The sequence below is a fragment of the Paroedura picta genome, chromosome 1 (genome assembly GCF_049243985.1).
Source record: "Paroedura picta isolate Pp20150507F chromosome 1, Ppicta_v3.0, whole genome shotgun sequence".
In the NCBI taxonomy this organism is placed as follows: Eukaryota; Metazoa; Chordata; class Lepidosauria; order Squamata; family Gekkonidae; genus Paroedura; species Paroedura picta.
The window spans coordinates 162,948,383-162,965,327 of NC_135369.1; the positions used below are offsets into that span (position 1 = coordinate 162,948,383).

Sequence of the window (16,945 nt, forward strand, 5' to 3'; positions counted from 1 at the left end):
TTGAGGGAAAGAGCGTTTCAGAGATGCCCCAGGGCACTTGAGGAGCCTGGAAGGAAAACTGATGACTTTAAGTTGACTTAGAAGAGGATGAACTTGTTGGGATCGCGCTGTAGCTCATTCTTCTGTAGCGCCGAAAAAGTGGGCATGAAAATCGGCTCAGCAATTGTTTTTTTTATTTTTAATTGGTTATTATTTTACACCGCCCATTTGCACAAAAGCATGTAGAAGCGGAACAGCAGGATGAAGCGCTTTGAACAGGGAAAGCACTATGCAGTGTTTTGTTTTTAACTTGCGTATTTCCAGTTCTATCCCTGTCCCCGTAGCACAAATGCAGAGTAGTGGGACTGTATAAAAGTCGCATCTGGGTAATTTCAAAAGGATCTTAATGAATTTGCATGGTTTTCACATGGAAACAAAATAAAACTGTTGTGTTGTAGAGCATGTCAGTCTACAGGCAACACCACAAAGATCATGTATCTACTGCTTTGTGGCACCCATGGCAGAGAAACAATTATAAAACATGGATCGTAATTTTGAGGTTGGGTCACACCAAACTCAGCATAAAATCACATATGCCCATAGCCACAGATTGTACTAGAAAAATCACAGGTCCACTGCTTCATGGCACCGCCATGGCACAAAAACGTGGTTCCAAAGCAGAAATCCTAAAGAATCCTCAGGCTTTTTGTATTGCATCGTCCTAAATCCACCATTAAGTCACATATCATGTCCATAGCCTCAAATTCAACCCCAGGTATTTTGGACACAACCATAGCACCAAACCCCACTGCTTTGTGGACACAACCATAGCACAAAAATATGATTCCAAAACATGAGTCCTCATGAGTTAATATGATTTCTCTAGTGTAATCTATGGTGAAGGACACAATATGTTACTGGATAGTGAGTTTGAAGGTGATCCAACACAAAGCTTGTATAGCAAAAATCATGTATTCACAATTTATGGAGCCACCAGAGTGCAAAAACAGAATTCCAAAGCCTGGATCCTCTGGATTTTTGCATTAGGTCACATCCAACTCACTATTCAATGACATATTGTGTTGTGCCACAAAGTGGTGGCTCCATGATATTTGTGGTGCACTCTGTGGCTATAGACATGACTGTGACTTGATGGTATGTTTGCGGTGATGCCACACAAAAATCCTAAGGATCCATCATGATCTGTGCTTTAGAGCTATGTTTTGTGCTGTGGTAGTGCCATGAGACAGTAGATCCACGACTCTTCTTGTTTAATCTGTAGATTTGGACATATGTGATGTTCCAGAGACTCTGGTCTTCTCATAATGTGGCCAGAATATGTAAACTTCAGTTTAGTAATGTTGACCTCTAGGGACACTGTTCAGGCTTGATTTGATCAACTACAACCCACTTATTTGTCTTTCTGGTGGTAGATGATACCTGTAAAAGTCCTCCAGCATCTAATTTTAAATGAATCAACTTCCTTCCTGTCAGCTTCCTTCATTGTCCAGCTTCCACATCCTTACACTTAAAAATCTTTCCTAGCTCTTTCAAAGCTGCCCTTCCCAATATTAACACCCTTCTGGTTTCTTGGTTGTAGGCTCCTTTTGGAGCCAAGAAGCAGAAAATCTTGGAACAATTTTAATTTCTTCATTATCAATGCTAAAGTTACGTAATGCCCTAGTAGTCATTACTTTTGTCTTCTTGATGTTCAGCTGTAATCCTGCTTTGGCACTTTCTATTTTAACCTTCATTCTTTGTTCAATGTCCCTATATAAGATCTCATCTTTTCTCCATTTTAATCAAGTCATAACCACCAGGCGCTAATTCACAGTGACTAGTGCAGACTGGAATCCTCTCTCTTAGCATTAGAAAGGTAAGGGGAAAATCCACCTTTCAGATACTAAAAAAAGTTTTAAAATTTACAATGTTAATAATCTGGGTTATATGAAGAAGTGTGCTTGTACATGAACGCTTATATTTTGAATAAAACTTCATTGGTCTAAAAGTCCCATTGGAATAATAAAATCACAGCAATGGAAGTGACTTCCAGTCCAACCCCCTGCAGAATGTAGGAATCCGATAACCACCTGTCCATCCACATAGCTTCCAGATTCATGCCCAGATGATGCCAAAAACAAACCCAGAATCCCTGGCCAGTTCACCCCAGAAGAAATGTGCCACCCAAACACAAGAGCCAAGCACCAACACAAATCCCTCTGCCTATCCACTCACAATCTACCCAAGTTCACAGAGTCAGCATTTCTGTCAGATGGCTACCTAGTCTCTGCTTAAAAACTTCCAAAGAAGGAGAACCCATCACCTGCCAAGAAAGCCTGTTCCACTCAGGTCTTGAACTTTGTTCAGCCTGGTTTATGTAACATATCAAAAACAAAAGTTAGCAGAAACACTGCCCCAAAATGTTGAGTTTGAGAAGGGCGGTATATAAATCCCAGAAACAATAATAATAAAAAAGCAGAAACACCAAGCCATTGTTAATACAACTGTACCATTATATCAGCGTGATAGACTTGTAAATCCTGGGTTGCATAGTACACCGTATTTATCATTTCAAACTGAATTTTCCTGTTTGGACAAGGCACTCTGGATAAGTAGAGAATGAAGTTGATGGACAACAGATTCAGGGGAGAGAAAAGACCTACTTCTTAACTAAACAAGGAATTGGTAGAAAGTGCCTTCAAGTCAAAGCCAAGAGGGGTTCTCCAGATAAGAGAAGTTTGGAGGTGAAAAAGAAGAATTTATATGCCACCTTTCTTTACCTTCTTACCTCTACCTCTTACTTTCTCTACAGCTTACTTTTGCTTTCCCTTTCATCTTCCCACAAAAGACACCCTGTGAGGCTGAGAGCCCTGATATTACTGCTGGGTCAGAACAGCTTTATCAGTGCTGTGGCGAGCCCAAGCTCACCCAACTGTCTGTATGTAGGGGAGTGGGGAATCTCTCCAGATTATAAGTCCACACTTCTAACCACTACACCAAGCTGGCTGTCACCAAACAGGCCAACCCTGTTCACTTTCAGAGATCTGACAAGATTGTTCTACCTGGGCCATCCAAGTCTTGGCCAACAAATCAAATTCATTGTCAGAAGTTGCCATGCCGGATGGGCAGCAGCAAAGACTTTAAAGGGGGAGATGAGGCAGATTAACGGTGAACTGCCACATGAAAGTCCTTAATACCAGTTCCTGGAAGCGGAGGAAAGTTTTGGCCCTGTGCCCTCTTCCTGAGCCTCCCAAGGCAACTGATAGGTCAGAATGTGAAAAAGGATCTGGCTTAGGCAGACCACGGCTTGATTCTGGTGCAACCCATTTCTACATTGGGAGCACCATTTACATCTGCCAGGGAAGTAATCCCACTGGATTAAGTCAAGGGGATCTGGATGTTTGGGACCAGGCCGCCAACCTTTTCAAACTGGATGGGAAGAGCCGTCCAGGGCAGCCAGGAGGATGGGCGGGGCTGCATCCCTGGGGGCGGAGCTAAGAGATGCGAAGGGGGAGGAGCTTCAGCCAGCCCCGCCGGGGCGGGGGAGCAGCTAGCCCGAGGCTGTACAAGACCTGGTGCAGAATGCGAAGCGGCAGCAGCCGCCGCCTCTGGCGAAGCAGCGACGGGCGGCTGGGCGGCGATTCCCGTCGAGGCGCCGAGGGCGGCCAGGAGCAGGGCGCGCCGGCGTGGGCAGGTGAGGCATCTCCGGCGCGCTTGGGGGGAGAGAGAGAGGCGGCAGGGTCCCTCCGGGCCGGCTTTTCGGCAGCATCCTGGCAGGTGGCGCCGCTCGTGAGCCGAAGGCGGCAAACTTCTCCGAGGCGAGAGGAGCAGCAGGGCAGGTCTGCGCTTTGCTGCGCCGGGAGGCGGCTGAGCTCCTTTCCAAGCCGCCCCGGACGGGCAGAGCGGAGCCGTCGCTGCTGGCTCGGTGCCTCCGTTGACTCCCCCCGGGGATCCGAGGCCGGAAAAGACGAGCAGAGCGGAGGGGCACCGAGGGAGAGGACAAGGCTGGGGTGGACAGGTGGGCAAAGGGGCTGGCTGGCTGCCTGCCTCCTTTCTCTCCATCCTTTTTCTTGCTCGATGAGCCGCTATCAAATATTATTATTATGATCCTAAATAAAGCAGAAGTGACTGCAATTGAGCACAGCGAAACCAATTATTTGACCCGTCTGGGTTAGCCCGAGAGGCACAAACGTTCGGATTGCCCAAGGCAGTCGATGCAAACAGGTCTAATTTCGCACTTTACCTTTTGGAACTGGATACCCAAAGGACACGCGTTTGAATAGCCAGCGGTGAAATGGCACCTTTGCGTTTTTTGGAGGTCTGCTGTCACAGAGCAAGTTCCAAAGGCCCCCTCCTGGAGAGAAGGCTGGGAGGGGGGGGGGGGCATAGACGCTGTCCTTTGAGAGAATTGTGGCTGGACAGCTGTGTTACTCTGCAGCAAAATAAAAGAGCCCAGCGGCATTTGAAAGACTAACAGAATTTATTCCAGCATAACCTTTACATTAGAATTCTCTTAATCAGGTACAGTAGGCTCTATCCAGCGTTGCTGTGAATACTACTTGGATACTACTATTTGGATAGTCAACTCTGTCATATGTTATTGGGGGGTTCCCCCTCAAACACACAGACACACTCTTCTGGGTACAGAGACTGTCAGTGTACACGTAGGCTTATTTAATTATTTGTTTATCAATCATATTGTACACCACCCTAAACCGAATTTTAGGGAAGGGTGGTTTATAAATCAAATCAATCAATCAATAGAGGGGCATGTTTAGAAATAAAGCACTTGTTTGATCCCATTCTTGTCCTATACAATAGGTCATCTGGCTCATTTGCATTTTACAAATTGAAGAGAAAAAGTCTAGGTTGCCAACTCCATCAAGACTGAGCCAGTATTTTAGCCCCTCTGGTTAGTTTAGGGGAGGGGCTGTGGCCAGTGAACCAGCCTCTGCCTTGCATGCCGAAGATCACAGGTTCAGTCCCTGACATCTCCAGTTGAAAAGGTTAGATAAGAGGTGATATTAAAGCCCTCAGCCCAAGACTCTGGAGATTATGTAGTAATACTTTCCCTCTTACCAAGAGTAGGGGTTCTTTTTATTTATTACTGTGAATCTTTTTAAGGGTGATTCTTGTGGTAGAAAGTGCTGAATCCTTCTAAACCCATTGACCTTACTGCACAGAGAGGAGTATAAGTCTTTAGAGAGCCAGCTTGGTGAAGGGGTTAGGCGTGCGGGCTTCTAATCTGGCAATCCGGGTTTGATTCCCTGCTCCCTCACATGCAGCCAGCTGGGTGACCTTGGACTCACCACAGCACTGATAAAGCTCTTCTTACCCAGCAGTAATATCAGAGGTCTCTCAGCCTCACAGGGTGTCTGTGGTGGGGAGAGGAAAGGGAAGGCAATTGTAAGCTGCTTTGTGACACTTCCAGGCAGTGAAAAGTAGGGTATAAAAACCAACTCTTCTTCTTCCATGACTTGAATATCCCATTAGCAACTGTAGGGAGATTGTAGGAGGGGAAGGGAAGGAGATTGTAAGCCTCTTTGAGACTCCTTTGGGTAGAGAAAAGCAGCATGTAAGAACCAATTCTTCTTCTTTGTGGGATGTCACATAAATCCTTTAAAGACAAATTTAAAGGCAGTTGACAGTGTGCTTGTTTGAGACTAGATAGTTGTATTTCCCCTCACCTGGATGGCCCAAGCTTGCCTGATCTTGGAAGCGGAGCAGGCTCAGCCCTGCTTATTATCTGGATGGGAGGCCACCAAGAAAGTCCAGAGGCAGGCAAATGACCTCTGAACCGCTCTTGCCTCAAGCTCTACATGGCCGCCATGAATTGGCTGTGATATGAGGGCCTTTTCCACCACTGCCACAAGTTGCATTTCAGACAATGCCACAATATAGGCATCTGACGGAGAGGCTTATTCTGTTAAGCTTCAAGGGGGTGGCAGATTACAGTGGATGAGCGATAGGGTTGTGAGTGTCCTGCATAGTGAAGGGGGTTGGACTAGATGACCCATGGGTTCCCTTCCAACTCTATGATTCTATGATTCTACTGCTCTTGGACATTGCAGTCAAAAAGTTGGGGATTGCAGTGTCAGGCCACTAATGTCTGGAGCAAACTCCTCCCCACAGACCAGATGAAACAACCCAGATCAGGAAAAAAAAGGGAACTGTTGCTTTCTTTTTCTGGCGTTCAGTGGAAGGTCACATTTAATTCAAGAGCTCAGTTGGAAGGTGACTTGATTCTCTCTCTCCTCTGTACTTGCAGGCTAAAATATTAATCTTCCTTCTGCCTTTGAAAAAATTAATCTGAAACAGAGAGGATTGCTTTTAAATTTCTTTGTTCTGCTTTTCGAATATGAATGTGTGTGTTCTTTTTGGCTACAGTGACTGGGAGCGAAGGGGACTGCTTACACCATGTCAGAATTCTGGTTAATTTCGGCACCGGGGGATAAAGCAAATCTGGTGGCCTGGGAAAGAATGAACACTGTGACTCTCAAAGCCAACCTGTCCAGCAACAGCAAGTTCATCATCCCTGATCTCAAGGTAAGGATTTGGGGGAGGGGGGAGAGGCAGGAAAAGGAAAAAAATCATAATTTCAGCAATACTAAAGGGACAGAAACTTCTTTCTTTCTTTCTTTCTTTCTTTCTTTCTTTCTTTCTTTCTTTCTTTCTTTCTTTCTTTCTTTCTTTCTTTCTTTCTTTCTTTCTTTCTTTCTTTGATAGATATGCACGGAAATACTAAAATAATTGTACAAGGTCAGTGAAGATAAGGTTGACAAGTAGCTTTATTTTGTCCCTGTTCTTTTATTTATTTAGTTGTCTATTTATATATCACCACTCTCGGTGTCTTTATATCAAGGATGGAAGCAATCATTACATTTTGCGTAATGAATAAATAGGCTAATTATCAGCAGACACAAGTGGATTTTAGCTGGATTTCTGTACATCTTTTCATCACCAAAGATCTATTGTAATTGAACTGGATAATCATAACCTATGCTTGTCAGAATATTGAACATGGGGGATTCCCCCCATCATGGAAGCTAATAACAGCTCTGGAGAAGGGTTGGTTTTGTTGGGGTGTGAGCAGGTTAGCCTCCTTTTTAGTGTTAAAGAGAATTTGGAGATCTCCAGCCAGCCCTCCTTTGTATAGATACGTCACATTGAATTCAGAAGGACCTATCCCAAGTAAGTGGTCGTAAGATTGCAGCTGCAACATTCACTTGTAAATAAGCCCCATTTAATGTAGCAGAAAGATGTGCAGGATTTGATTGCAGATGAAATTTTAGTCAGATTATAACTCTGCTTGCCAGAGTTTGAGCTTTTAGTAAAACATTGAGCAGCTTTCAAAGAATATTGATGAAAATGTGTTCACTTTCTTTGTGAGAGTATTCTAGCTCTTATTCAGCATCAGCTGTGACCATGCAATATAGTTCTTCTTCACGCATTTTTGCCAATGCCCGTTTTTCTTTTTTTGTATGAATTTGCAATCTTACAGAACTAATGACATGGCGTAGGCATTTAAGAAAGTGGCTGTAGCTCATTGGTAGAACATTTGTATGTCATGCAGAAAGTTTCAGGTTCAGTTCCCCAGCATGTCCAGTTAAAAGGATCAGCCAGTAGATGATGAGAGAGGCCACTACCCGAGACAACGGAGAGTGTCTGCCAGTCTTAGACAATACTGACCTTGAAGCACCAAGATCCAATTCAGTATAAGCCAGAAGTCATTGAAGTTAAGGGTGACAAATAGCCTTTATTTTGTCCTTGTTCTTTTAGTCGTGTCTATATATCAAGGACGGAAGCGATAACCCTGTTTTGCATAATTAATAAACAGGTTAATTGCCAGCAGACACAAATGGACTTTAGCTGGAGTTCCATTCCCCCTTTCATGTGGTCATACGGCAAAAGACTATGGTATCACAATCATGAGACTATGATTAAGGTGCTGTTTCATACAAAAGGGGAAGCTGGTTTTAAGAAAGAAGAAGAAGAGTTGGTTCTTATATGCCGCTTTTCTCTACCTGAAGGAGTCTCAAAGCTTACAGTCACCTTCCCTTTCCTCTCCCCACAACAGGCACCCTGTGAGGGAGGTGAGGCTGAGAGAGCCCTGATATTACTGTTCGGTTAGAACAGCTTTATCAGTGCTGTGGCAAGCCCAAGGTCACCCAGCTGGCTGCATGTGAGGGAGTGCAGAATCAAACCCGGCTCACCATATTAGATGCCTGCACTCCTAACCACTACACCAAACTGTCTCTCCAGACAGGAGTAATTTATTTGGCGCAACTGCTTTGGTGCTATTAGCGAGACATTTTTAGAGTGAAGTATTTGTGTTTCTTTCCTGCTGAAGCTGACCAGCAAACGTACACTTACTTTAGCAGTTCAGGATTTCACTTATGGCATTTTAATATTATGACTTATTACAAAGCTTTGAGGAACCAAAAATAGAAAGAAGGCAGCACTGGTATCATGGGACAGCCTTGTGTTTCAATTGAAAAAGTTTCCCAGACTTACCATACATGTGCTTACAAATGTGATAATTTAGATCTTTGCTAAATAAAGGCTGCTTTTTGAAAATGATCTGATGGGCATGCTAGTGGCTGTTTATGCTTTTGCATTTCCTTCTGCAGGTAGGAACCCTGGATGCTCTTGTTGGCCTCTCAGATGAGTTGGGGAAACTGGATACCTTTGCTGAAAGGTAAAATAGACCTTATTTACTACATACAGATAGCAACGGGTACTGTTTTTATAGCACACAATGTCCCAGGGTTGACCTCTCTCTGACTTGTTTAGCCAGAGTTGGCAAGTTTGATGTTATTTTACTCAAAGGAGAGCTACTCTAACGATGCCCCAAAATCTGCATTTTCCATGATGACAGGGCAATCCTAAACAGAGCTACTCATTTCTTAATCCATTGAATTCAGTGGATTCAGGGTCTTATTCTGCATCGGATTGAATTGTGAGCTAACAAGAATTCTGGAATCCTCACAGATCAATGCCGATGGTGGGATTAAATGAGCAAATCTCTGTGAAACATGGTATAATTCCTATTATATTTTCTATTGTATACTATGCAGGAGCCTCTTGTGGCGCAGAGTGGTAAGGCAGCAGACATGCAGTCTGAAACTCTGCCCATGAGGCTGGGAGTTCAATCCTAGCAGCTGGCTCAAAGTTGACTCAGCCTTCCATCCTTCCGAGGTCGGTAAAATGAGTACCCAGCTTGCTGGGGGGTAAATGGTAATGACTGGGGAAGGCACTGGCAAACCACCCCGTATTGAGTCTGCCATGAAAACGCTAGAGGGCGTCCCCCCAAGGGTCAGACATGACCCGGTGCTTGCACAGGGGATACCTTTACCTTTACCTTTTATTGTATACTATAGCAGTGGTCCTTAACCTTTTTATCACCGGGGACCACTCAACGCCGGGGACCACTCAATACCTTTTACTGAGGCCCGGTGGGGGGGGGGGTAGTTTACTTCTCTACTCTCAACCACTACCCTAGAGCTCTCTGATCACTATGGTAATGTTTAAACATACCTTCAAAATAAGATACAGACACGCCACAACAATGAAGTGTGTTGTAAAGGGCTGGGGGGGATGAAGTAAAGGGCTGGGGGGGGGGGGAAGAAGGCGTCCTTCGGGGCCCACCTCCAATTAGTCAAAGGACCACATGTGGGGATCGCTATACTATAGGACTAAACAGGGAAGCTTCTGTACAATTTATTTATTGATAGTACGGTGTGTGTAGTGTAGTCAGGAGATCTGGGGCTAGTCTGGCAGCTAGGCAAGGGACGTTTGGAGGTGATTAGCCATTGTCTGCCTCTCTGTCGTGGCCCCTGGTGTTCCCTGGAGGAACTACCCCTCAAATCCTTGGAGGTCTCCCATCCATTCTGAAGGCCCTTGGTAATTTAAAACATAATGACATAAGAAGGAAATGTAAAGTACCAAATATATAACAAAATACCAGCTAACAACAGCAGTAAACCCAACCAACTCCACACTCGATATTTGTTTAAATCTGTTTAAATTTGTCACTCTAAAATGAGAGTGTGTTGTATTTTGATCTGATAGGGATGTGTATAAGAAGTAAGGAAAAGGTGGGAAAGTTATCAAATGCCCCTAAAACCTTGCCACACATATGGGGGCAATTGGGAAACAGTAACACATTAATACGCCATGTTTATTTATATTGCCTAAGTCATCTTTACTGAAGCCTAGTAAGGAAACCTGATTTTATTGACTCCGTATTTCAGACTGGAGTGGGGAGTGGGAGGAGAAACAAAGCAATAGTTGTTTGCTTAAGGCTCTTCAAGTATTTCTTTGTATCTTATTCCACCACCACCCGCCCCCATGGGGCCCCAAAGTAGCTTGATTCTTCCATTTTTTAATCCTCACAACAAGGCTGTAAGGTAGGCTAGGCTGGGTGTCACTGGCCCACGATTACTCAGCAAGCATCCATGGCAGCAGGGGGATTCCACCTGGAGTCTCTCAGGTCCTAGTGCTGGATTGTAGCCACTTAAACCACTGCAAATCTACCTCAGATTTACATAGGAGTAAGCCCCATGTTTAGAAGAAGTAGAATTCGTTTTTATACTCTGCTTTGCACTGCCCAAAGGTGTCTCAAAGCAGCCTACAGTCGCCTTCCCTTCCTCTCACCACAACAGACAGCCTGTGAGATAGGTGGGGCTGAGAGAGTTCTGAGAGAACTGTGACTGGCCCAAGGTCACCCAGCTAGCTGCATGTGGAGGAGTGGGCCATCCAACCTGGCTCTCCAGATTAGAGGTCACCAGTTTTAACCACTGCACGCCACACTTTTCTTATTTCTCAGTAGTTGTGTAGGATCAGGCTGATTTTCACAAGGGGTGAGATCAGAACTAGGGATGTATTGGAGCTCACATCTTGACCCACTGGGCTAATAGTTGTTCTCACAAAGCTGACCAAACGGTGGCGTTAAACAGTGCTGAAGACACCTGTGGTTTCGAGGGTTGACATGACAGATAACCAAGTCCACCTAGAAGGCGATAGGCAAGAAGCTAGGCATTTACATTTCTGCTCCACTGGAACTTGCTGGTGGGGGAACTGTTATTAGATAAACACCTGTGAGAAGCCTGGTAAACCTAGCTAGGCAGTAGAAACCTGTCAGCACTGCTTCTGGCCAGGACAGCAGGGCAGGGGCAAGTGTTTACAGGGTCTATTGTTTCCATGTACTTTTATTACTTATTTACACAGGGAGAGGGAGTATTTTTCCATGTCACAATAAGGCCCCATTTGGCACTCTGATGTTTCCTGCCTCTTCGTTCTTAATTTGTTCCCTTATCAAATAGCGCGTGTTCTCTCGCTGTCTCCATCATTTAAAAATTACTGGCAAAGGGGTACAGAAGGAACTTAACTAGAAAGGTTACAGGATACCTTCTGCCAGTGTGGCTTAATTGTTAAGAGCATTGGACTAGGACCGAATCTCCACTTGACCACAAAAATCTCTAGGGGGCCTTGGGTCAGGTTGTCTCTGTTAGTCTAGCCTAACTGTTAGCCTAGCCTAGCAAGGATGATGTGCGGAAGAAATGAAAAGGGGAGGGGGACAGTGTATGCTTTGCTGAGCTCCTTGGGGGAAGGGCAAGATAGAAAATCTGCTGGATGGACAGCTTAGAAGCACTGCAAAGTTCAACCTTATTATTTTGTAAATTGGAGGGCATGCGTCCAGATGAGTCGGGATTTGCCAGATGGTTTATTTGCCCATTAGTTTTGCACCTTGCCCTTTCCTTTTCGGGAGGGGGTGGGAGCTCAAGGGGCTTAGGCTGATAGAAATTGACTGGTCCAAGATAATAATAATGTTTATTTTTACGGCTTGCCACTCTCTGGCTGACTCAGGGCAGATAATAACAATAGAACAACAGTAAGATTCAAAATACACATCTACAAACTTACAATAAATTAATTTTCAAAATTAAGGTTAAAATCATACCCAAACCACTTATTTTACAGTTTAAAGCTATTGAGGGGTTAATCAATATTTCATTTGTAGAAATTTGGGTGGGCTCTTAAACAAGTGACTGAGGAGATATTTGAGATGACTGAGACAATATTTGAACAGTATATTATAACACCAGGCCACAGATCCTGCTATGTGGGTATATAATAAACACTTTTATATAAACACTAGCAAGAATGCCCATTACAACCAGGAATGCAATGGGCGCTAGGACCCAGGGGACACTGGGAAGTGCAGATCTCTCTCTGTGTCTCTCTCTCTCTTGAGGCGCCTCACAGCAGGAGGCATAGCAGGTAATTAGGGCTGGTCAGCAGCTTGGGGCAGATCTCTCTGTGTCTCTCTCTGGCTCCCTCACAGCAGGAGCAATAGGAGGGAATGAGGGCTCGTGTTCAGTCTGGCAGGGCTCTGTGTGTCTCTGTCTCTGACGCGGCTGAGAGGAACATGGCTAGCATCCAGAGAGGGAGGGCGGAAGCTGTAGGGGCAGGCCCAATCAGGGTGCAGCCAGCATTGCTGCCTGCACCCTGATTGGCCCTATTCCAACTCATACAGCCAGACACGTTCCACCCCCCATGCTGTTTCACAAATATAGAGGAACCATGGATAAGGATGTACCTGTGGGTATAGAAACACCTTAAGTAAATAACATGAATTTAAATACACCAAGGATAAAGCTATACTGGTAAATGGCCAGAGTCATTAGGGCTATCTCTCTCGGCGGTATCATTTTTAGACAATGGCTTTAAAAAATTTCATCATCCTACACCAGTGGTTCTCAACCTTCCTAATGCCTCGACCCTTTAATACAGTTCCTCATGTTGTGGTGACCCCCAACCATAATATTATGCAAGTGTTCTTTCACAGAAATTAAACCAACACTGACCAATGGCATGAAGATCCATTGTTCATGATTGTATATAAATTGGTTTTTTCTCCTGGGGTTTCTCAGTTCAATTCTGCCTCTTGTCCCACCATGTTGATCTCGCTCTTTTCCACTGCTCCAGACAGACAAACCCCACAAGGCTGTTGTGTAGATGGTGCCCCCCCCCCCAGCCAAGCTGCTTGCTCTGCAGTGACCCCTGTGAAAGGGTGATTCTACCCCCAAAGGGGTTCCGACCCCCAGGTTGAGAACCTCTGTCCTAGACAGCTTATGAACAACAGACTAAGCTCTGAACAAGCCAACCAGGTAACTGCTTGGGGAGACACAAGATTCAGCACAGAGCTTGCCTCTCTCCTAGCCTTCAGTGGCCTTCATAGTGTTGCTGTAAGAATTTCCCTGCATCTTAATAGTCTTTGCCAGAGATTAGGGGAACTTCCTAGAACAGAAGTGATATCCTCATCAAACTTGACCCTATCCAGGTTGTGCCCGCAAAATGTCCCAGCATTTGCCAAGGCAGTGCTGGTGACCCTAATCAGAAGTGTTCCTGTTGGAAATCTTTGTGGGAGGCACCGTTGATGGATGTTCCCGGGGATGCAGTGGGGTGTTGATTGGGGTGTATCAGCCCTACCATATACATCCAAATCTTAGGTGTGCTTTCCCAATTGGAGTACTGCAGGCTATACCTATAATCATGCTCCCTTTTGAACATTTCACATACAGGGGTCACTGCAGGGCCTGGTTACCTCAACAGCATTACGATGACAAATTTGTAAAGCCCAGAAGCCCCTCCCACCGTAAACCACACCCTGCAGACAAGCTGAACCACAGGGCAGCCAGTAATAACACAGTTGTCGAGCATAAAGCCACAATGTCTTTCTGTTAAATGTTCTACCATTATAAGTTTTACTATTAGAAATTGTTGTACGTTCAAGAGCATGTCTCTTGTACTGCATCTCTAACTTCAGTGTAAACCGCCCTGCGCCGAAAGGGGAGGGCAGTATACAAGTATAATATAATAAAATAAACTTGTCTCAGATATAAAATGTTTACATTAAAAAAAATTAGTTTGCCTCATCATGCTAAAAGTTACCTTGCATTATTGCTGAATTGTTTTCCACTTGTGGTACTATTTTCTACACTGCTTATCATGTCTAATACTTCCCCAACCCCCAGATTTCAGTAACCCAAGGATTACTGTATTGCTAGGTGCCTCATCCTGTGGATTGTGTTGACTTACACTTGAATCATAATGAGAAAAGGCAGATTATAAAGAATGTACAAAAACAAACCTGTGTATTTCACTATTGTATTTGAACAAGCATTAACCTGTCTTTACTTCTCTTCAGCGTAATAAAGAAAATTGCTCAGTATATTGGAGAAGTTTTGGAAGACTCAAAAGATAAAGTACAGGAAAATCTGCTAGCAAGTGGAGGTAGGACCTATAAAACCATTATGTTCTTGAAATGTTGTGCTTGCTTATTTACTTATTTATTAGCATCCTGATTCCAGGGAAAACATATAAGATTCATTATGCCCAAATGTTCAGGAATTACTATTCTTGCTCTGGAACTAGCTTCAATTGGCATAGAATTGGGGCAGATTCTTCCTTCTTTGTCCTGGTTGTTGGCAAAGAGGATAGTTTGATTTCAAAACAGTTTTACCATGTACCCAAATAATTTATTCATGCCTCCCTGGCTTGTTCTTTCATTTTTGCATATAATATTACAATTTGGCATTATATTTTATTTTTTACTGCTTATTTCACACCGTTGCCGATAGAAAGGAAATTCCAACTGTGGGTTAAACAACCTATTAAGACATGTTACACAGAGCCACTGCTGTTGATGGAAGTATACACTACTTATAACGGCATATAAATTGTATCCCATGTTCTGGTTTGGGTATGGGAACTGTTAGCTTGTATCTCTTACTTAAAAAATAATTTAATGGAAAGAAGTAAATAAAAATGGAAACGGGATCTCATCTGCTCCAGCAGATTGCGTGGGGTGTAGCCAAAAACAGCAAGTTCATAGAGTATTTTTAAAAGTTAAAAATCCTGTATATCTGTATAGCGGGGAAAGCATAGTGGACAGATGCAGAATCCAGGCACCCTCCTATGAAATAGTATTTAAGCTTTTTAAAAGGAAGCGGTTATTGGATTAAGAAGAGGAACCCGGCACATGAAAATTGTGTGTGTGGTTTTCTGTACAGCAAGGACTGTGTATTTTGGATGGCTGCTTCCACATGCATATCACCCCCCTAACCAGATCAAGAAACTTATTTTGAAAATCAGTAAATGGTTTTTCAGCATAAATGCTGCTGTGTACTAACTTATCAGGATCCTGACCCACAAGTGTAACTCACCTGGCATCAGTAGCATCAGTAAGACAATGATTATGAGGAACACATCGCTGAGGTCAGAATTTAGAAAAGTGGTGCATGGCAGAGGGCAGGTTACAGGCTCAGCTGAAAGCAGAGCAGAACTGGCCAAACAGTTATTTGAAATAGAAGGATAGAATAAGACTTAAGGATCCACCAAAAAAACAGCTTGGTGCAGTGATTAAGAGCAGCAGTCTCTAATCTGGAGAACCCAGTTTGATTCCCCACTCTTCCATGTGCAGCCAACTGGGTGACTTTGGGCCAGTCACAGTTCTCTCATAGCTCTCTCAGCTTCACCTACTTCACAAGGTGTCTGTTATGGGGAGAGGAAGGGAAGGTGACTGTAAGCCACTTTGAGATTCCTTTGGATAGTAGAAAGTAGAGTACAACAAACCAGCTCTTCTAATGAATCATAAAATCATAGAGTTGGAACCTCTAGGGTCCTCTAGTCCAACTCCCTGCAGAATGCAGGAAATGTTTTGCTTTATTATTAATATTCAAATACCATATTGTTTTTGTTAGTGGCCTGTTAACTTTCAGAAGGCAGAGTTCCTTTCTGTGGTGATTTTGTATACAATTCCAAGCCAAGCAGAAGTCTAGGGCAGAGCAGCTTGGAGCCCATCAACTTTCTAAGGGAAAAGATGGATTAGCCTGTGCTTCACCCAGAGAACATGGATCCCGGTCCTATGTTTGCCTAGTTCTCTCATCTCTCCAGTGCTTTAACAGGAAGATAACTACTTTTTAATGGTTTGTTGAAATGTCAGACAGGCTATACTAAGGAACAAAGTGGAATCCCTGTTCTTGGACAGAAATCCCTTAAAGGTAGTAACAATTATATGTAAGCCAGGAATCTTAATAATCAGTCACACTTACTGTGTTTCAGGAATGAAGAATAAAATGAAATGTCTAAAGAGTATGTGGAACATGGGTGACGTGTGTTGCAAGCATGCTTTGTTGGGTTTAAGGATAGATTTGAGTCTATGTCTGGTTGGAGGGGTACAGTGATCTGGTTACGACGGATTTCTGTAACAACCACCTCGTAGCTTGATCACCATCTCCCTATGACCCAGAGAACAGCAGGTTTGATGTTGTTTGTGGTTTCTTTCCTTTCCCTAACTTTTTCAGCTTCTCTTTAACCACTCAGTTGCATGCATGACAAAAGGACATGGTGGGGCTACTGGGTTGGGTAAAAACTCATTGTATGCATCTGTGTGTTTTCTTGTGTGATCAACTGCTGTGAATTTACATTACATGATTTTTTTTTTAAAAAAGAGTCTCAACAAAATAAGTTTAGTCTATCCCACTTAGCGACTGACCTTCACAAACCTGATGTGATGATATATGTAGTTGCAGCTGTATGACTAGTTCTCACCTACCCCTTCCTCAACATCTAATAGAAGTTACCCCCTATTTGGATGTTGTAACATCTCATGTTTCTCTTCTCCCATTATTGTTTGTTTAAGGCAGGGGGTTGGAGAAATATAGAACATTGTGACATTTTGACATGAGGTCTTAACAGGGGAAGGGAAGAACTCAAAGGACAGCTGATATTTATTGTCACATGACGTTTGGGGTTATAAAGCCTACATAGAAACTGCCATTCATATACAATTGATGTAAACCATTAACACTCGTAGGAGTTTTGTCACTGACTTCAGTCGGATGTACCTGCTGTCTCTAAATGTTGAGGCCCAGTACTCTAATGAGCATACAGATCTCTT

General features: G+C 43.8%; 1 protein-coding gene across 3 annotated transcripts in view; it reads left to right on the forward strand.

The window, feature by feature from the left end:
• The first annotated feature begins 3,506 nt into the window (after positions 1–3,506).
• ATP6V1C2 (ATPase H+ transporting V1 subunit C2) overlaps positions 3,507–16,945 on the forward strand; it is a 30,576-nt gene continuing 17,137 nt past the window's right edge. Inside the window, exons 1-5 of one of the 3 annotated variants that reach the window (XM_077310726.1) lie at positions 3,507–3,673; positions 6,367–6,525; positions 8,610–8,677; positions 14,192–14,277; positions 16,108–16,137. In XM_077310726.1, coding sequence (XP_077166841.1) covers positions 6,397–6,525; positions 8,610–8,677; positions 14,192–14,277; positions 16,108–16,137 — 313 coding nt within the window. In that variant the 5' untranslated portion in view covers positions 3,507–3,673; positions 6,367–6,396. Of the gene's footprint in view, positions 3,674–6,078; positions 6,214–6,366; positions 6,526–8,609; positions 8,678–14,191; positions 14,278–16,107; positions 16,138–16,945 lie in introns of those variants that run through there. The other 2 variants (XM_077310734.1, XM_077310742.1) reach the window with 2 other exon arrangements.